At 42.0% G+C, this 22283-nt stretch overlaps 1 protein-coding gene across 1 annotated transcript in view; it reads right to left on the bottom strand.

Annotated features, from left to right (window-relative positions):
- The window catches only part of BABAM2 (BRISC and BRCA1 A complex member 2), a 401827-nt gene that overhangs the window by 15342 nt on the left and 364202 nt on the right, over window positions 1-22283 (bottom strand). Inside the window, exon 11 of the mRNA XM_068969662.1 lies at window positions 21137-21290. Within this exon, the coding sequence (XP_068825763.1) occupies window positions 21137-21290 (154 nt within the window). The remainder of the gene's footprint in view (window positions 1-21136; window positions 21291-22283) is intronic.

Genomic DNA, 22283 nt, shown 5'->3' with positions numbered 1-22283 from the left:
TGCCGCCAGTGTATTACCTCTGAGATGTAACTCTGTGGAAAATTGTGTGCATTCCTTGAACTGAGCCAGTTTTAGGTCAGAAGTTGGCAAAGAAGAGCCAGGCTGTGGGCTCTCCAAAGCAAGCTCCTTGACCAGATCAGGGGCCCCGGTGCAGCTGTGGGGGGGCCACATCTCTGTGCTCCCTGCCCCGAGGCTCTCGGGTACCCTGCTCCATAGCGCTGCTGGGCGAGTGGGTATTAATGGACATGCAGGGGGCCAGCTCAGGCTGCTGTGGTCTCAAAAACCAAAGTCAAGCAGAGTTGACCTGTTTCTTGGCCAGCAAACCCCCGTGAGAGGAACCCCCTACCCCACCCCGCCTAGACTTCAGAGATGCCAGGTAGCAGGAGTGACTGCTGCATTAGGCAGTACAGTGTCTGTCCTGCAAAAGAAGTTTGGCCAAGGCAGCAAGTGGAGGCTGAAATCTAGCCCCTGCCCACTTGCTAGTTTACCCAGGGCTAGATGCCAAGAGAAAGGGGCATTCTTACTCAAAGCTGTTAGCCAAGCCTGCACCAACCCAAAGGGGCACTTTTTTCTAGTTCGTACAAAAGTTCTTTACAGGCTAGGGTGGCCTGATAGGAGGATCATGCAGCTTGGTGCCTGGGATCCCCTATTATGCTCTGGCAATGTGGGTATGCAACGCATGTCACTGGGATGCAAATTTTGTGTTGGCCTCTTGTTTGGACTGGCACCGAAGGAAGAAGATTAAAAAGATTAGTTCTTCCCTAGTCTCTGCATTTTTCAAGGCTTCTTCCTGTTTTTCTAGCCACGGCCACCAAACTACCTCACCACTTTGAGCTATTCCTGCCCCCATCTCACCACTCAGACTCAGACAGGCAAACACAAACAGTGGGTGGGGTGGGTCTGGGCAGCCACAGGTTCTCAGGGCAGCACTGGCTCTCTTTCCTGCCATAGCTATCACGCAAACAAATCCTCATTTTCTTCCATGTGGGTACAAACGGGTGTCCTACCTTGAACCATGCCACTGAATGCAATCAGACCTACTCAGCTTTGGTGTCTTTTTACCAAAATTGATGGACACCAAAGATGCCAGACCAATAAACAAATACAGACATACAGCAAAATAAACTAAAAACAAAGCAAAATAAGTCCCAACCTTTTGCATTATAACTACTGCAGGGAAGAGAGAGGTCCCTTATAGTTAGCCCCTTATTAGTTACTTCAGGAGTTCTTGTTATAAAAGAAAAAAAAAAACTGCTATGAGTTCAAAAGTCATAAAAAGTTGGATTAGAAAACCCTAAAGGCCAACTAATCCAGGGATCAGAAAGTTTTTCTGTAAAGGGCCAGATAGCAAGTATTTTCAGCTTTGCTGACCATATACCCTGTCTACAATTCAACTCTGCCCTTGGAGTGACAGCTGCCATAAGCAACATGAAGATAAATGGGTGGGGCTACGTTCCAATAAAACTTTATTTATGAAAACAAGCAGTTGGCAAAATTCACCCTCTGGCTATTGTTTGTCAAGGGCTTCCCAGATGGCTCAGTCGTAAAGAATCTGCCTGTCAATACAGGAGACTCGGGTTCGATCCCTGGGTCGAGAAGATTCCCTGGAGAAGGAAACGGCAATCTAGTCCAGTATTTTTGCCTGGGAAATCCCACGGACAGAGGAGTCTGGTGGGCTATAGTTCATGGGGTTGCAAAAGAAGACAGATATGACTTGGTGACTAAACAACAAATTGTTTGCCAATACTTTATCCAGTCCAATCCCTCTATTTGCAGAACAGAAGTGAAGCGGTTCCTTCCCACTCACAGGACCCACCAGAGACCATCTAAAACCAAGACCCCCGGGAGAAGAGATGCTGCTGTCTCAGAGCCATCGGTGTGGAAGCCCAAAGTTGCCACTGGGATAACTGGAGATTCTGACTCACATGCTCAACTTCAGGAAAGAGGACCAAAACACAAGTGGAAAATCACAGGTTGAAATCTAATGGGACTGGGAAAGACAACCCACGTTTCAAGCTCTGCTTGCAGAGGTGTAACCATCGGTTAAATCCTCAGAAGTTTATGTTGCTAATGTTCATTCATCACTTAAACTCAGGCACTGTTTTAAAATCTCTCTGGTGAAGGGCTGGGGAAAAAAACGGGAAACAAGGACCTGGCAAGCTACCGGCCCTAGTCTGTGAACAATATGAGAAGAAAACAGCAACTTCATTTTTTCCAGTCAGCAGCCAGTCAAACATCAAACAGTACAGAAATGGTCAGAGAGGACAAACCCTCTCATCCGGGGCTGAGAACAGGTTGTTTTGGCTGTCAAGCATTTTCAAAACAAGTTTTCTTGGTCTCATGACAGGTTGTGGCAAGAACAGGAAAATAAAAAGAGTGGAAGATCCCATGATCACCGCTCCGGGCTTCCACGTGGGCTGGCTCTGCCTGCACCGTCAGGTCCGCTTTCAGAGTGTGCAGATAAAGCTGGTCTTAGGGCTAATACCACCTCGCCAGTGACACCACTGAACAGAGGGCGTCCTCTAAGAACTCTCTGGCAGCCAGATCATCATTCCAGTCTCGGGGGGATAGGTCAAAGGCACTCTTAAGCCCAGGAGTGCTGTACTGCTCCAACCTACGCCCTGCTTTATTTTAATTCTCACCTCCTGTTACGTGGACAAATTATTCCTCTGAAACTGAGGTTAAAAGCCCTCTGCTTTGAGGTGGATTTTTCCATCTCAACCACAGAACACTTGGTCAGGGTGGGGCAAAGGGATCAGCAAGGAGGCACTGTTGGGGCGGGCCAAGATCAAGCTGGTCTAGAAAGTGCCATGAGCTCTCTACCAGTAGTGATCTTGTTCTTAAGGGTGGCAAGCATGAAGCTGAGCATGGCAGTGCTGAAGGACACACAATCAAGTTGACATCTGGAGATGAGAGTTATCAAGTCATTCAGAGAAAACGTTGCCAAGTCCACCAAACAAGTGTGTGGGGAATTCTCAGACCCCCTGAATTATTACAGAAGAATGCAAGGCAGCAGACCCAGACTGAAGTTCAGACTCCGATTCTGGATCGCTGTGTGACCCTGGGCAAAGCACTTCCCTTCCCTGGGTCTTCTTTATTTCACCTGCAGTAAGGCACTGGATCATCCTCCAAGCTCCAGTTCTGCAGTCCCTAGACTTCCCAGAGTAAGGAGCATCCAGTCGGTTACCATCAGGCCTGCTCTGGCTGTTTCAAGTTACTCACATCACAGGAGCAGCTACAGTCCCCACTTTTAGCAATGTTTCTAGAAGAACCTCTGTGAAGAGGGCTTGCCCTTATTTCACGAGACAAGTTATTAGACCACAAAGGCTGTCTTTATTCTGCCAACTGTCTATGAGAATGTTCAAAAGAAAGAGGGCTGAGGAGATGTGAAGGCTGGTACAAGACATCCTACACCCCGCCCCCCCACCTCTGCTCCCACCCCAAAGACACACAGCAGGACTTGTCAGCATTTACTGTCTCTACCCAGGAAATGATTTGAAGGCACAGCCAAAGTCTTGCTGAGCCTTTATTACCAGAGGGAGAGGACTAGAAAATGCGTGAGTCCTCCTCCCCAAGTCAGTGGACAGATTGTTCAACTGATTCTTGAGCTGTTCCTTCACATAGGATACCCACATCAATTTAAATTTCAACTAAACTTCAAATAATGTTTTAGTATAAGTATATCCTAAATATTGCAAGGGATATACTTATACTAAGTTGTTCGTTGTTTCTATAGAATTCAGATTTACCTGGGCAACTTGTATTTTCAATTGCTGTAACTGGAGCCCCTAACGTGGAGAGTAAGACTGGGTCTTTGGGCACTGAGGTGGCAAAGAAAAGGTAAAAGGGACCAAGACAAGGATTCCTTTATAGGAATGGACATGTGTGACCACAGATCTCAGTTTTCACTGCTTTCCTTATTATTTCCAAGGCAAGGAGGATCTATTGTGATCCTGTGCCAAGGCAGGTCACCATATCAGTATGTAATTTGCTGATTTAAGGAAAATCTTATTGCCTACAGAAAAGAGAATCAAGTGTCTTAGCAGAGCAGTTAATAACAAGCTACCATTAACTGCACACAACAATAACCCAGACATTTTACAATCATTTTCCCATTTTATATCCACAGCAACTTCCCTGGTGGTCCAGGGGTTGAGAATCCACATGCCAGTGCAGGGGACGCAGATTTAATCCCTGCTCTGGCAAGAGTCCACATGCCACAGAGCAACTAAGCCCGCCTGCCGCAGTCCTGAAGCCTATGTGCCTAGAGCCTGTGCTCTGCAACAAGATGCCACCGCAGTAAGAAGCCCGTGCACCACAAGGAAGAGTAGCCCCCGCTCCCCGCAACTAGAGAAAGCCCACACACAGCAACGAAGACCCGAAAACAAACACTAAAAGACATCCACGGCCCCCTGTGAGAGAGGACTGGCACCCTCCTGCACAGATGAGAAAACCAACATCCACAGAGGTGACAAAATGCCACAGAAAGCGGCAGAACCGGGATGTGAATCCTGGTTGGGTGAGCCCAGAGCACACATTCTCTCCACGTTGCAGAACTCTGCTATCTGCCTCTTTTCTTTCTTTTTCTCCTGCCTCAGCTACTGCAGCCCTCCTCAAAGCAGAATGGCCTACCTGGAACCACTGTGCTTCCTGGCCTCTGAGCATCATCTGGCAGGAGCATCCTCTCTCCATCTCTGCACATCAGCTCCTGTCCAACCTCTGACCTCCAGTGCCAGCCACTTCGATCTCAAGAGACAGATGCCATCTCCTTCCTCTGGACTCCCAACTGCGCCGACTGTGTTTCGCCTGCACATTGCACAGGCTGCTGCCTGATAAGTCATTTATGTAGAAGGCAATGGCGCCCCACTCCAGTACTCTTGCCTGGAAAATCCCATGGACGGAGGAGCCTGGCACGCTGCAGTCCATGGGGTTGCTGAGGGTCGGACACGACTGAGCGACTTCACTTTCACTTTTCACTTTCATGCATTGGAGAAGGAAATGGCAACCCACTCCAGTGTTCTTGCCTGGAGAATCCCAGGGACAGGGGAGCCTGGTGGGCTGCCGTCTATGGGGCCGCAGAGTCAGACACGACTGAAGCGACTTAGCAGCAGCAGCAGTTCATCTCAGAAAGCTGGTCCAGTGAAGGCAGACTGCATCCCACACGTCACTTAATATGGTGCCTGACACCTACTTTGAATTCAGTAAAACGTCTGCTCAATGAATAAACAAATGGGAAGAGTGCTGATGATCTGGACAGAACCTAACCTAAACCTCTGCCACTACAGATCCATACTATGGCTCACCAAACCTGAGCGAGCGCCCGGAAGCTCTGCAGTTCCAAACAGACAGCTGAGCTCAGCTGTCTGGCAATTTGGGGATACCTCAGGCAATCAGTTTGTGGAAGAGTGGCAGGGTGTTATGAGAGCAGAATATCAGTCTAAAAGTTGCGAAACCCAAACTATATCCTCAGATCCTACACTATATCACACTATGACCTAGTGGACAAGCCATTTCACTTTGTGGGGCCTCAGCTTTACCACATGTAAAATGGGTGTAATGGCAGTACCTGTCTCACAGGGTTGTTATGAGAGTCACAGTGTGAAAATATCAATACATAAGCTGTTAACAGCTATGCCAGTGTACTTTGATGTATATTATTAACATCATCTGTAAGATGATCAGGACCGACTGAATGATATCACCTATTCTGACAAAGAAACAATATAATCTTGCCTTTACATATATATTCCCATTAATTTCATTTTTTTGGCAACTCAAATAATGACAGTTTAAGGGTTATTTGATCCCCAAAATGATCAATAACAGAAAATTTTGGTTTTCCAAATTTGAGTTTTAGAGGAGCTACAGAGCCTCCTGCTTTGCAATTCTGACTTGTACTCAATATACTGAGGAATTAATGCCACGAATGCTCCATCTCTGGAATGGAATCTCACCCAGTGATGGACCATTCCAAAAATCAATCAGCAAGCTTCGTAGTTGGGATTCTACCCAACAGGTAGATGAGCTTCAGCACCTGGAGGGCAGCGACCTTGTGCATGTGTGTGTGTTGTCCCCAGTGCCTTGCACATACTCTGTATATACAGTTGAGCCTTGAAGTATACAGGTGTAAACTGTGAGGGTTCACTTAACCATGGATATTTTTCAACTGTAAATACCACAGTCTGTGGTTGGTTGAATCCGTGGATGCAGAGAAACTCTGGAAACAGAGAGTCGATTGTAAGCTGACCTGTGCATTGTTTGAGGGTCAACTGTAGTGTGTATATAGCTCTTAACTGTTTGCTGAATGACTTACTAGTAATACTAGCAATAACTTCACTGCAGAAGCCACTGTTGCCTTTGATTCTTACAATCACAGCTGCTCTAGAGCCTGTTTTCTCCACGCCATGGCATCTCTACCTGGCAACTCAGCCTGATCATCCAGGGCATACAAGGAAGCAAACCATTTTTTCTCCTCAGAAGTGACTCTGGATTAAGGACCACCTGAGATCACTCCAGGCTCACTTCTGCTTTCTCGGCTTCTATTTTCCATTAGGCATGACTAAGTGCCAGAGGTTCTGTCTGTCTGTCTGGGAAGATAGGAGTCACTGGAATTTTTTGTCCTTTTCTCGATGTGCAGCCTTCCTGCTGGTTTGCAGGCAGCTGTGAAGCAGTGTCCTTCCTTTGGCCTGCTCTGCTACGACACCCCTTTTCTTCGTTGGCCCACTGATTATAGTAATAAGTCAAGCCACAGGAATGTTTACCCTCCCTTAAAGGTACTCAGTGCCAGGTCTCTACACTCTCAGAAGAGCTATTTCTGCTCAAGAATACCCTGGGCTGCCTCCACGGCCACAGACGCCCTCAGCCTCCAAGGTGAGCTGCTAGGAAGAAGGTTCCCATGCCAGGTCACCCCATGGGAAGGTGATGGGCACGTGAATGCAGGCATGCTACCCTTCAGCCCCGGACTCGACTGTGCTGCTCCTATGAGTAAGGGAGCAAGAAATAGGCACAGAAAAGGGGGGAGGTCCGAGATGGCTTGGGCTGGCTCTGGACCAGCGATCAGGGACACAGGGTTCTTATCTCTGTACTGTATGGCTCTGAACAAATTCTTCCAGGAAATGAAAATGAAGTGTCAAATCTATGCCAATCACTGTGCTGAGGGTTTTAAATACACCAATCACTCCATTTAATCTCCGGCACAATGGCAAATGCTGACCACACTCAACCTTGGCTGTACTGGATGATCCCTGAGGTCCCTTCCTTGTTTCACAGCCTGAGACTGGCCACTACTGACAAACTTACCTTCCTAGATGCGATCCTGCTTGGTCACCTAACCCAGCTCTGTTACTGGCTGTGGATCTGGAAGGTCACTGACATAGTGGTAAGTACCCCAGTATCTGCGCCCTGTTTTTGCTCACTTCTATAAAGCTGTGATTTTAACAAGTCGTGAATCTAGCTCATCTTCACAGGTGGCCCCTGTGCTGAGGAAACTGACAAAAAAGAAGACAGAATCTCATTTTTGCAGAAACAAGGCCTCTGCTTGTCACTTAATGATATGCACAAATTGGATGGCTGTTCTTTGATGCTTCCCCCCTTTGCTAAAATTCATGCCTTAATGAGAAGTGATAGAACCGTGAGGCTTGGCCCTCTTGCCTTGGCTGGACTCCACATCACACGTGACAGCCCTGAGCAGCCCCAACAGCACCTGTCAGAAACCAACATGCACCATCTGAACAGTCAAGCCTAATTCCTAAGAAGCTGTTTTAACTTGACATCTGAAAAAGTATTACATCGAGAATTATTTTACTGGGTGTGTGTGTTCAGGGCATCTGTGTGCACGTTCCACAGCTGAAGTGTTCTATAAATATTAGATACGGGTTGTACAAAAAAGCATCACGTACGTAGTGTACTTAATTCCATTTAGCAGTGTTTTCAATTTGTGCCTGACCTCTGGCAAAAGAGATGGAATTTTCTCAACAAGAATAAAAAAGTATGTGAAATTACCTTAAACACAATTTTCATTTACAATTCCAGAAATAAGTTAGAGCTTGGTGATCATCGGCTACTTGCCCAATACTTTCAGATGAGGGTCCTGAGGCCCAGAAATGTGAAGTGTCCTTTCCAAGTTCACACAGGAAATTAATAATGGTGTCCAGATGCGACCCAGGTCTCCTAACTCCCAGGCCATTATTCTTTGCATTTTCGTTACTTACGGTTTTCCTTCCATCCATTCAAAGGCAACTTTAATTCCATAAGTATTACGGAAGTATTTAATTCCAAAGTTTCTACTTTGGTACACTACAAAAATCCCAAACCAACTCCCCGACTCTTTCCTTTCTGAATCTGTAAGACATCTGTCTATTTTTCCAAGAAAATGCAGGAGTGTAACTCACAAACAAGGGAGTAGCTGTACTTGGTTATCATGAACATTTTCCCATCCGGGAGGGATAATCAGAATCCAAGCCTGAGCTGATCAGTAGCTTTCACAACAGGACAGCTAGGTGAATTCCTCCAATTAGACCCGCTGATCACTCCGTTACCCTTCCACCTGCAGCTTCTGGCGCGACTCAGGCTTGCATGACTGAGACCAGAGGGTAAAGCCTCACCCTGGTTTCCAATGAGAAAGCAGCCTGAACAGGGGGTTCAGTCCCCAAAACAGAGTGGCCACAGAGTGGAATCAAAGGAAGCCAGGAACACAGATGGAGGACCTGGAAGAGATGGCCTGTGGGGTCATGTGCAAGGAGTAGGGAGGCTGCTTGGGGCTGCGAACGCTCCGTGCCTGGTACAGCCTGGTCTGTGCAGGCTGGAAGAATGGTGAGCAGCCTACTCCAGGATGAGGGCTGTATTAGCAGTAATTGATGGCCAGGCTTTTTAATGGAGCTTATCATTTCACAGCAACAGATGTCAGGTTCTAATAAATAACATGTTCTCTCTGACCTACGCAATTTGGAAAGGAGGCCTGGACGCCAGGCACATTTGGATTCCTCCCATCTCTGTTGCTCTCCCTTCTCAGAGGAAAAACAAACTGAATCCCTTGAAGATACTTTTCAAAATGAATCTCTGTGCAAGTTCAAGGATGCAATAACTTCACACAGCTTCTGCAGGAGACCCAGGTTCGATTCCTGGGTCGGGAAGATTCCCTGGAGGAAGAAATGGCAACCCACTCCAGTATTCTTCCCTGGGGAATCCCATGAACAGAGGAGTCTGATGGGCTATAGTCCACGGGGTTGCAAAGATTTGGACATGACTGAACACGCATGCATATGCTCTCTGTCTCTAAACCTGGGGGATGGTAAGCATGTGCATGCAGGAACCCAGGGCACGTTGGAGGAGAGGAAGGTTTGGGGTCCTCAACCAGTTCCTCTGCAGGTACCATCACTGGTTCTTCTTTTGTCCTCAACAGGTGCCCTCATCCCCCAAGCTAGGCTAGCCTGGGCTTGAAAAATTCCCTCTTCTCTCTGGGGGAGTTCAGCTGAGATGAGGTTGGGAGTTTTAAAAGGGAACTATTCCTAGGAAACTCAAAGGAAAAAAAAAGAAAGAAAACAGAAAACACATGAATCATAGCAGCAGTTGGACTTGCAGGGTCTGCCACTGAGGTCTGAGCCCTGATGGGCCCCTGAGGCTAAGCTTCCTGGGAGCCTAAGCTTGGTTGTTTTTGCCCAGCTCGGGGTTCTCCCTTCTGCCCAGGGAGCTTTGTGCCCAGAGTGGCTCAGTTCTGCAGCTATACCACCCCCCCTCAGAAGGGCTGTGGGGGTAAGCAATCATAGTGGCTGCAATTCTTACCTTCCTGGCCAACCCCTACCCTTGGATGCCAGATGAGAGTTCCAAAAATATAACCATAGAGGGGAGAGGGGAGGAGCAGTGGTCCCAGGAGAGTGCTGTGAAGTCCCCATCAGGGTTTTCCCTAACACTGAGCAATGACTGGCTACCTGGGCCCCAAAGCTGGTTCAGCCAGGACTCCCTGTGGTCAGCTGGCCAAGCACAGGGACTGAGAGAGAGGCCTGATGCCACAACTAAATCTTACCAGAAGACGCGAGTGAGTAATTTCTGGAGAAACAAACACATAAATAGGCTCACATTATAACCACTTATACTTCATGATCATCCCCTCCCCATCATCAGCCCTACCCTGGTCTCCAAGAAATTCTCAGGCCTCAGGGGTCCTGAAACCATACTGTGGGATGTCCACGCTGTGCTCTATGGCATCCCAGAGGGGCCCAGAGGCCACAGTAAGGGATGGGATGGGGGGAACATCAGATGACGGGACATCTAACCCCTTTCTCTTGAGGAGAGGAGATCTGTCTTTATCTGTTTGACTTAGAAGACTACTGTGTAAGACTGGATTGAAGCATTTGGCCGCTAATGAGAAGTCTAAAGAAAACAGTGTCTTTGGGAATACTGAGGTATTAATGATGAAAAATAACTGTAGTAGTCCAGAATGTACAATTTAAAAAATTCTTGAAAGAGAAAGTTGTTCTGCAAGGATAACGGAGTGACAAATAATAGAGTATGCACAGTGAAAAGCCACATATGGGGAAATATAGACTGCTTTGGGTAAGTTTCAGAATAAGAAACTAACATCTCTTTCTGACCTGGAGGCAAGAGGGAAACAAGATGCTTTAGATGGCTGACAATGAATTACTCCCATGTGTTGACTGAGAAGCTATTTTTCAAAATAATCCATTTATATAATGGATTTAATGTGTGACAAGCCATTGCAGTAGGTGATTTGGGGGTTAAATTTTATTACAAGAACCTACTCAGACCTCTAGAATCAACTTAAGGTTTTATCCAATGAAACTCAGGGAAAACTCATGCCATCTATTCACAGATTTATCAAGCTAGGAAGGATTATAAAAGTTACCTGGTTCATTCCTCTAGATAGATCTAAAGCTATGTACAAGATACGAAGGTAGGTAACTAGTGGGTTCAACTTTTTTTCAGTGATTGCTGGTTTTGTGTAGATTAAACAGTTGAGGGCTGGAATTTTTCCACTTTTCAAACCAGCTATACTGGCACCAAGAAGACACAACCACAGAGGGTAGCAACCATGAATAGGGCAGATTAGAACTGAAGAATCTCCGGTGAAGTCACTGAGGTGAGGGACTGTTTTATAGGGTCACATGTGTCGATAGCAATGCTGACTCTGCTACCTTCTAATCAAAACTCTCTGTTTTTCCTCCAGGGATGATGACATTGATAGCTAACATTTACTGAATGCTTGCAACATGCCATATCCTATGCTAGACAATTCACCTGTATTACCTGTGTAGTGGCGGATTCTAAGATAGCTGCTATGTCCTCACTCCCTGGTGTATACTCCCTGTATTAGCCCCAGGACTGCAAAAATGATGTATTTCATTCCTGTCAGTGGATTACTAATGCAGGAGATGCAAGAGATGTGGGTTTGATCCCAGGAAGATCCCCTGGAACAGGAAAGTGGCAACCTGCTCCAGTATTCTTGCCTAGAAAATTTCATGGACAGAGGAGAGGAGTCTGGCTGGCTACAGTCCATGGGTTTGCAAAGAGTCAGACATGACTGAGCAACAGCGCAAACACACACACAAGTGGTTCATGTTACATGGAATGGATTGATGACTTGAAGGAACGGGTATTAATTGGTAAGCCTGGACTAATCAAATAAACCCTTTAAATCTGAGTCTAGATGTCAGTGACACAGTCAGAAAATGGAAATATGAGGATTTCATGTACCACTAAAAGCTTGACAATGGAGGGGCCCACACGACAGGGAACAGCCTCTAGCTGACAGTCAGCAAGAAAACAGGGACTTCAGTCCTACAGCCACAAGGATATGAATTCTGTCAACAATCTGAATGAGTCTGCAAGAGGCCCTGAGCCTCAGGTATGGTAACAGCCTGAGCCAACATCTTGACTTTAATCTTTCAGGACCCTGAACAGAGAAGTGAGGAAGACTGTGCTGGACTCCTGATCTACATAAAGTATGAGATGACAATTTGTACTGTTATAAGATGTTAAATTTCTGTTGTTCATCAACAATAGAAAATCACATACCCTACTTGAAATATCAATAACCTCAGATATGTGGATGCCACCATACTTATGGCAGAAAGAGAAGAACTAAAGAGCCTTTAGATGAAAGTGAAAGAGGAGAGTGAAAAAGTTGGCTTTAAACTCAACATTCAGAAAACTAAGATCATGGCATCTGGTCCCATCACTTCATGGCAAATAGATGGGGAAACAATGGTAACAGTGACAGATTTTGGGGGGCTCCAAATTCACTGCAGATGGTAACTGCAACCATGAAATTAAAAGACGCTTGCTCCTTGGAAGAAAAGTTATGACCAACCTAGACAGCATATTAAAAAGCAGAGACATTACTTTGCCAACAAGGTCCATCTAGTCAAAGCTATGGTTTTTCCAGTAGTCATGTATGCATGTGAGAGTTGGACTATAAAGAAAGGTGAGTGCTGAAGAATTGATGCTTTTGAACTGTGGTGTTAGAGAAGACTTCTTGAGAGTTCCTTGGACTACAAGGAGATCCAACGAGTCCATCCTAAAGGAAATCAGTCCTGAATAGTCATTGGAAGGACTGATGCTGAAACTGAGGCTCCAATACTTTGGCCACCTGATGCGAAGAACTGACTCATTAGAAAAGACCCTGATGCTGGGAAAGATTGAAGGCGGGAGGAGAAGGGGATGACAGAGGATGAGATGGTTGGATGGCATCATCGACTCAACGGACATGAGTTTGAGTAACTGTGGGAGTTGGTGATGGATAGGGAAACCTGGCGTGCTGCAGTCCATGGGGTCGCAAAGAGTCAGACACGACTTAGCGACTGAACTGAACTGACTTGATATTCTAAACTAGCTTCCCTATTTTATAGATAAGGAGACAGACTCAGATTAAGAATTTGCCTAAAGTTACACAGCCAGTAAGTAACAGAGATAGGTTTAAATCTGACTCTCTCTTGACTTTAGGGTCAGTGCTCTTAAAGGCCGCATGTATTTCTTCTCTATATTTATGTTACTCAAATACCAGGCTTCTGAGAAAGGAGGGTCAGAAGTGGTAAACAGAATGGAAAACTTTATCCCTCTGCCTAGGTGTGGCTGTACAGAAAGTCAGAGGCCCTATGTTGAGTCCTGACTCCACTATAAGTTACCTGTGTGCCCTTAAGAAAGTCACTGAGTCTCTCTGAGCCTCAGGTGTTTTAATATGTATGAAGGGTGGTGAAAATTTTTTTACTAAACTCCTCATAGGACTACAGTGATGATTTCAAGAAAGTATGTGAGGGTGCATGATAAATGGCAAAGTCCACAGGGCAGGCAGAGGAGCCTGGATGTCATGCAGGTGTATCTTTTCTTGGTGACAGAGTCTCGATGTCCTCTGCATACAGGCTGGACATGGCTCTCTGATGGCTTGTTCCAAAGAAGACATTTAAAAATAAGACATTTTTTTTTTCTTTTTGGAGGGGAAATATATTTTCCATTACCTTTATTTGGAAATCACCAAATAAAGTGGAGCATAACCTTTCTTTCTTTTCTAAAATTCTTTAAAAGTCAACTGACTATTTAAAGCCAAAGTAACAACAATATATTGTAGGATTCATGATATAAGAAGATATATCAGAGGAGAGCAGAAGATATAAAGAGAATTATACTGTTTTAGGTTTCTACATTACACTTGAAATGTTAGAGTATTAATTCATCATAGATGGAGACAAATTAAGAATGTGTTTTAGTGTGTTAAAAACTAAAATATGATACATAGAGAGACTTAAAGACCAAGAGAAGACAGAATGGTATACTAAAAAATTCTCAAATAAATCAAATGAAAGATTTGGAAGGGGACAACAAAGAAATAAAGAACAGGGGAAATTAAACAACAAATAGGAAGAAGGCAGACTTCTATGCAACCAGCTCATTAATATGAAATGTAAATGAATGAAATACTCCAATTAAAAGGCAGAGATTATCAAACTAGGTTTAAAAAAACAACCTACAAAAGGTTTTCTTGACATATAAAGGCACACACAGGATGAAAGAACAAGGATGAAAAAAGATATACCATGCAAAAAATAAGTACAAGAATGCTGGTGAAACTAGATTCATATTACACCCAGCAGAATTCAAGTGAAGGAGTATTATCAGAAATAGCATGAGTCATTTCATAATGATAGAAGGGTCAATTTATCAAGAAGATGTAACAATTCCAAATATGTATGTACATAAATAACAAACCTTCAAAATCCAAAAAGCAAAAAAATGACAGAACTAAAAGAAGAAATAAACGTATCTAAAATCATAGGTGGGATTTTAACACCTCCTTTCAGTAGCTGATATAATAAAAAACACACAAAAAATAGGATATAGAAGACTGAATACTACTAACAAGTAAGTAATACGTATCCAAAACACTACACTCAAAATTGAAGGACATACATTTTTTTTCAAGTTCACATGGACTATTTATCAAGATAGACTACGTGTTGAGTCATAAAACAAATCTCAACAGATTTCAAAGGATTAAGTCCATACAGATTATAACTGACCAAAATAGAAATTAGATATCAGTAACAATAAAACATCTAGAAAAGTCCCCAAACATTTGAAATTCAAGCAGCACAATTATAAATAACTCATGGTCCAAAAAGAAATCACAAAAGAAATTTAAAAAATTTTCTAACAAAATGATAAAGAAAAACAACATATCAAAATTTGAGAGAGACAGATAAAGCAAACCTTTTAGGCAGAAATTTATAGCTTTAAAGGCTTATATTAAAAAAGAAGAAAGGATTAAAATCAAAGATCTAAACTTCCATTTTGAGAAATGAAAACTGAAAAAGAAGAAATTAAATTGAAAATAAGTCAAAGGAAATAATAAAGATAAAAGCATAAATGAACAAAATGGAAAACAAACCACAGGAAACAAATCAACAAAGTAAAAGGCTGCTTCTTTGAAAAGATTAGAAAAACTGATAAACCCCTAACTAGATTTTTTTTTAAAGAAAAGGGGATAAGAGGATAAAGATACAAATTTTCACTCTAAGGAATAAAAGAAGCTATATCACTATATCCTACAGATATTAAAAGGAAAGTAAGACAATACCATAAACAATTTCATGCCAATCAATTCAACAACTTAAATATGATGGATAAATTTCTTTTAAAAATAACCCACAACTTGCTAAAACTAACAGGAGAAACTGTAAAAATCTGAATATCTCTATATGTAGTACAGACATTTAATTTTTTTCCACAAATAGACTCTACCAAACATTGAGGAAAAAAATAACGTAAAACCTACACAAACTCTTTCAGAAAACAGAGGAGGCAGGGAAACTTGTCAGTTCATTTTATGAAGCCAGTTTTGTGCTACTATAACAGTCTAATAAGGACAATACAAGAAAAGTAACTTCTGACCACTATGACTCATGAACATAGATATAAAATTCGCAATGCAATTTTAGCAAATTGAATCAAATAATATAAAAAAGGATAAAGTATCATGACTCAGAACGGTTTATTTATTGCTGGAATGCAAGGTTGGTCTAACAATCAAAAACTAATGAATGTAATTCTCCATTTTAACAGAAAAAAGAAAAAACACAGGATCATGTCAATAGATACAGAAAAAGCATGCTACAGAGTTTAATACTCAGCCATGATAAAAATCTCTTGGCAAAGCAGGAATATAGGGGAATTTCTTTAATCTGCTAAAGACATCTAAGTAAAACCAAATGCTAACATTAATCTTAAGGGGATATATAAAGCCAAATGTCTGCTCATAGCGCTTGTGTACAACAATGAACTGGAGGTCCCAGTCAGTACAGAAGGTTTAAAAAAAAAAAAAAGAGAAACAAAAAAAACAGAAAGATTATAAACACTGGAAAGAAAGAAGTAAAGCTGTTAACAGATGATATGACTGTTTGTTTATGTAACAAATCTTAAGAAATCTACAAAAAAGCTACTAGAACTTGGTAGGATTATAAATTTAGAAAAGTTAATACAGAAAAGTCATTTGTATTCCTATATACCTGCAACAACTGGAAAATGAAATCTGAAAAACTATCATTCACAATAAAAGCAAAAATGCTAAAAATATACAAGAGTTCCACATGAAATCTTAAGACATATCTGAGATAAAATATAGAAGATCTAAACAAAAATCATGTTGTTGATTGGAAAACTCAGTATTGTTAAAATGTCAGTCAGTTCTTCATTGAGCTACAGATTCAATGCCATCTCAATCAAAATCTCAGCAGGTCTTTTTTGAAGGCTGGGGTTGGAATTGGCAAACTGACTCTAAAATTTATACAGGAATACAAAGGACTTAAAATAGCCAAAACAATATTTAGAAAGAATAAAGTTGGAGAATTTATATTTCCTGACTTTAAGAACTATTGGTATATAAACAGAAAACTAGATAGAAAAGAATATCCAGAAACAGACCCACTTATATATGGTCTATTTATTTTGATAAAGGCATGAAGGTAATTCCATGGGGAAAATGAAAAGTTTTTTCAACAAATGTTGCTTAAATAGCTGGAGATATATAAACAAAAAAATTAACTTCAGCTTCTACCTCATACCATACCCCAAAATGAATTTGAGATGGATTATAGACCTAAATGTCAAACCAAAACCAAAGCTTTAGAGAAAGACAGAGGAGAATCTCTTCAGGCATTTGAGGAAGGCAAATAATTATGAGGATACAAAAATATTAACATAAAAATAAAACACTGATAAAATAGATTTCATTAAAAATTTTCTGCTCATCAAAAGATACTGTTAAGAAAATGAAAAAGCAAGCCACAGATTGGGAGAAAATAATTTGTAATACATATTTCTGACAAATATATAAAGAACTCTTAAAACTTAATAATAAACAGACCAACAACCTGATTAAAAATATACAAAATTGGAACAAACACTTATACCAATAAGCACATGAAAATATGCTTATCAGTAATCATTAGAGTATCAAAATTAAAAGCTCAATGTGATATCCCTTCACTCCCTGTAGAATAGCTAAAATTAAAAAGACTGACAATACCAAGTGTTGGAGAGGATATGCAACAACTGGAACCTGACATATTAATGGTGGGAGTACAAACTGGAACAACGATTATGAAAAAGGTGGTTAGTTTCTTATAAAGTTCATCATACACACATTCCCACTTCCAATTATCTACCCACAGAGTTGAAAGCATGTCTATTAAAAACTCATGTAAGAAAGTTCATAGCAGCTGTATTCATAAAAATCCCCAAACTGGGAACAACCTAAACACACATATGCAGATGAATGGATTAGTACATTATAGTATATTCAGATAATAAAATATTACTCAGCAGGAAAAAGAAGCAATGCCACAACAGATAAGTTTAAAATTAATTATGGTGAACACAAAAGACATTAAAGAGTACAATCTGTATTATTCCATTTATAAGAACCATCTAGAAGAGGAAAAACTAAGACATGATGATAGAAAAAAGCATTGTTTTGGGGGTGAGGAGACTAACTGGAAAGGGGTAGAAGGTAACTGTCAAAACTCCATCAAAAGTTACACTTGAATCTGTCTACTTCACTGTATGTAAATTATAAGTGCACCTAAATTATGCTACAATAAATACATTTAAATGAGAAAGATATCTTTAAAAGAAAACCCTTGCCTTCAAAGGACTCACAGGTTGATGAAGGAAATGAGATGTATACAAAGATGTGAAAAAGCAAAGAACAGTACAAACGAGATTTCAAAGCAGTCTATGACCAATAGGTCAACCCAAACTGGAGAGAGGTGAAAGAACTGCCTGTAAGTTAACATGGATGGAAAACCATAAGGAAGACTGTGGAAGGAAGAGGAGATTTGCAGGAGCAGAAAGAGAGCAGGAGGAAAGAAGCAGGCAAAGGTACTGTAAGTCAAAGAGGAAGCTAAATCCAACCAAGGGTCCTCTCCATGTCCACCCCCTGACTGACCCTTCGCCTCAAGCCTATCATAGGGAGGAGTACAGTCTTGTTTTTCAGGATGAAGTTTGGGAAGATTAATAGCCCTGCCCAAGGTGACAGAGCTTACAGATTAGAACTTGTGATGGGAACTGGGGTGCACATGACCCCAAAGCCTGTGCTCACCCAGCAGACGGGATTCACTTGTGAGGACAGAACTTGCTGGACAGCCATGAGCAAGAAGTACAAGTCACAGGAAAAGCTCTGGTCAGTGCCAGAAAGTGGCCTTTCTGAGTTTACATGTTTAGAATTCTGCTCTATGGGAGGGAATAGACAGCTGACTCCACTCCACGGGCTCTAGTGCTGTTCATAAACCATGAGAGTGTTTATGGCCTGGGCAGAGCTCTCCAAGTGAATTACAGCCTTGTGCGCACTGTGTGCATACAGCATTTTCACAGGACAAAGAAGCAGGGAGTGCAAGGAACGCTGCAGTTGGCCTCTGTCTCTTTCTGTCCTGTCTCTTCACCTTCTCCCTCAATCTCTAGTCTGTACTGCAGGGAAGTTCTCTGGTTGTGCTTATCCACTACCTGGACTTCTGACACAGCTCAGGGAAGTTACTCGGATCAGTTTAAGAAGGGAGTTTTTAAACTACTTCTTTCTAGCATGAGCTGACTTTCTCTTTTATTACACTTAAAATGGATCCATCTTCACTACAGTAGAAGGCAGATTTTTTAAAAACACTACTTCAGATGTTTTCTTTAGGCTGGTGGTAATGTAAAGCAAATGTTTCTTGCAATTCTGAACCAATCTGTTAAGATAAACAGGCCTCACTTACGACAGGCCTACATTGAAATAATAGGCTTTGGTCTGCAACTCCTTAAAGACTAAATTCATACATGCTAAAAAGTTTACTGAAAAAGCATGTGTGTCTATGGGCACACACATGCACATAAGCATACACACACACAAGGAGATAACTTTGCCATGGAAACCACAAAAACACGTCTAGTTTAGACTCCACAGCACATACCACAAATAACAGCCCATCTTTTAATGGCAGATTCTATGTAGACCCAGGGAAAGCCCAGAAAATTAAACTGCAATTCCTCAAACATAAAACTTATTTCATAATCCCCCTTTGCAAGTTTATTTCAAGATAAGTAAGTCTTACTCATCGTCATTAGTTACCTTTGCGTGTGTTTGTTTTTTTCCTTAAATAGAATTTCAGACTTGGGCATTGTGGACAAAAAGGGAAAACACAGGGAGGAAGGGCACACTGAAGGTTCAGACAACAACAGCTCTGGATTCCACATATGAATCTGAGGCAATCTGGGTTTCTAGAGAAAGTTGTCCTGTCATTATTTAAAAGAGTCCCAACTCTGCTGTGAGTGAAAGCCTTGTACTACAGAAAGTATAGGAGATGCCAGGGGGTACCTGGGGAACAAAAGAGAACCCACAGCGGGGAAGAAACGAGCAAGAAGCCTTACCAATCAAGAGCGTTTTAGGTCTGGAAGGCCAGGTTTTACTAGTACACACTTTAAAAAACCATCACAAGTTGGTTTGATATCATAAACGCTTTGATCTCTCCTGCTGGGCTATAAATCCCATGATGACATGGAAAATTTCTGATTTGTTTATCACCGTATCCCCAGCCTTGGGCACACTGTCTGGAACATGGGAGATGCTCAATGAATACTGGATGAGCAATGAAGAGGATGCTGAATCGATATTCTTCATCTCTGTAATTCTTTGGATCTGAACATCCTTTAGCTGGAATCATAGGTGTGAGCATACAGCTGTATGATAAAGTAATAACCACCTGCCACTCTATAATTTATTTTTGGAAACTATGACACTGACCCACTCACTGTTGCTTCAGTCTAGGAAGGCCATGGTTCATGAAGACGACTGGTGCTCCAGATACTAAAGTCTTACCTATAAAAAACATTCTGCATTTATATTTACCTATTCCATATGACTGGGGAACACTTTCTGTAGAGAGGTTCAAGTGCAATAGTTATATCTCTAAATTCCAAACTCCAGCTAAACTTCAACCTCAAATTCCCAACTTATTTCCCTAAGGATATTAATAGTTCTAAGTTATTTGACTCACTGGAAAAGACTCTGATGCTGGGAGGGATTGGGGGCAGGAGGAGACGGGGATGACAGAGGATGAGATGGCTGGATGGCATCACTGACTCGATGGACGTGAGTCTGAGTGAACTCCGGGAGTTGGTGATGGACAGGGAGGCCTGGCGTGCTGCAATTCATGGGGTCGCAAAGAGTCAGACACGACTGAGTGACTGAACTGAACTGAACTGAACTGAAGTTATTTGTATAGCCATTTATTCGAAGATGATGCAGGCCCTACTCTGGGCAATGGCTGCAGAGATGCAATGAGGACTATAACTCACTCTGTTCCTTCAAAGGCTTTACAGTTCCATATGAAAAACTAGGTGCTACATCCACATGTTGACTAACAAGACCAAAATTCTATTTGTTTACTATCTGCTGAAATTTCCCATTTTAAAAAATGTGAAAGCAGCTGTCAATATTTTCATCATAGACACCGTTTATACATAACTCCAATTCCCATCTAGTAAATAGAATCTAATCTAAATAGAAAGGTAGATTTCAGAGATATCCTGTAACCCATTTTTTTTTTTTTTAAAGACAATCTACCTGATGAGGCTAGAAGAGGAGTTGGCTAACTTTTTCTACAAAGGGCCAAAGAGCAATTACTTTTGGCTTTCCAGGCCATATGTGGTCTGTTTCAGCTATTCATCCTGCAGTTGTTGCATGAAACAGCCACAGAAGATAAGTTTAAAAATGGGTATGGCTATGTTTCAATAAAATTTTATTTATAAAAACAGGCACAGGGCAGTAGCTTGCCAACCCCTGGACTAGATAAACATATGTTACTTATTTGCAAGAAATAACAATTGATTCAGCGGACTTCCCTGATGGCCCAGGGGTTAAGAATCTGCATTGCAATGCAGGGGAAGAAGGTTCAATTCCTGGTTGGGGAACTAAGATCCCACATGCTATGGAGCAACTAAGCCCAAGCACCTTTGTAACTACTGAGCCTGCGTGCCTCAGCTAGAGAGTCCATACACTGCAAGGAAAGATCCTACAAGATGCAACGAAGATCCCTCATGCGCAACTAAGACCCAACACAGCCAAATAACACAACAACAAAAACAATGATTCACTTACTTTGCTCTTTTGGCCATTTCATTTCCATCCCATCGTGGGCTGTATGGGTAGTTCTTCTGGGCCTGGGAATAAAGCTGTCCACTGTTGGTAAAGTGATAGACAGATTGGAATGTGAGAGTTGGCTGATCTCGAGGGAAAAACAGGGGCAGGTCAACTGTAAAGACAGAAAAAAGGAAAAGATAGTTAGGGCTTAAATGCATCTTAATACACATTTTTTGGCTAAATACGAATGGTGGGTACAAGACTCTACTTAAACCATAAACACTGGTTGACGCTTAGGTAACAGGTATGGAGAGAGAACCCAAGAAATATTGAGTTGGCCAAAAAGTTAATTTGGGTTTTCCAAACTTTTTGGCCAATCCAAGACAAGGTGTCTTCCCTGCCTTCAAGGAGTTTATAACCTAGGTAGAGAGGCAAATCACCCATAAATAAAAATTTAACCAATATGAGGCATGATGTGTAGGTAAGTGCTGAAAGAGTACTAGGAAATGGTCGCAGAGACTGGGCAACCCCAGCTCCCTGAACTGCTGTGGCACTTATTACCTGTCCAGTATTCACAGAGAAGTTAATTGTATGTCTCTTTTAAGTATCTATTATATCATAAACTCATCAAAGGCTGGGCAGTGTCTTTCTCATCCAGAATTTGAAGAAGACTGTTCTTAAAGAATGGATTTGGAAAGGTGATCAAGAGGGCAAGTGATGATCTTTCTTTTCTACAGGAGATGGCAACTGGGCCACCCGAAAAAACAAAGTATATCACTTCACTTTCAATCTAGCAGTGAACTTTGATACTGAGCAGTTTTCCGTTTTTCTGTATATGCTACCATATATATCTCCTCAATCAGTATCAGCTGCTTAATGGAATGTCACAGGGACTACATATGTCTACTGTTTTAGTATATACTGATTTTAATATTTGCTATTTATAAATATTATGTGCTTTATGTTCATTTGGGGTCCTTTAATTCCATTTTTAAAAATAAAATGACTTCCTATTTTCAGTTCAGGCAAACTATCACTAAAAACACAGACTGTTTCGATGTCAAATTCCTCAAGGCATATAATATGTATTTCTGTAAATGTTACTCACTTTGAGGACACAGAATAGGCACATCCATTTAAAAAAAGAATAACAAGAAAAATGTGT

Source organism: Capricornis sumatraensis, chromosome 1, assembly GCF_032405125.1.
Source record: "Capricornis sumatraensis isolate serow.1 chromosome 1, serow.2, whole genome shotgun sequence".
Classification (NCBI taxonomy): Eukaryota; Metazoa; Chordata; class Mammalia; order Artiodactyla; family Bovidae; genus Capricornis; species Capricornis sumatraensis.
This window is presented reverse-complemented; position numbering and strand designations above follow the sequence as displayed.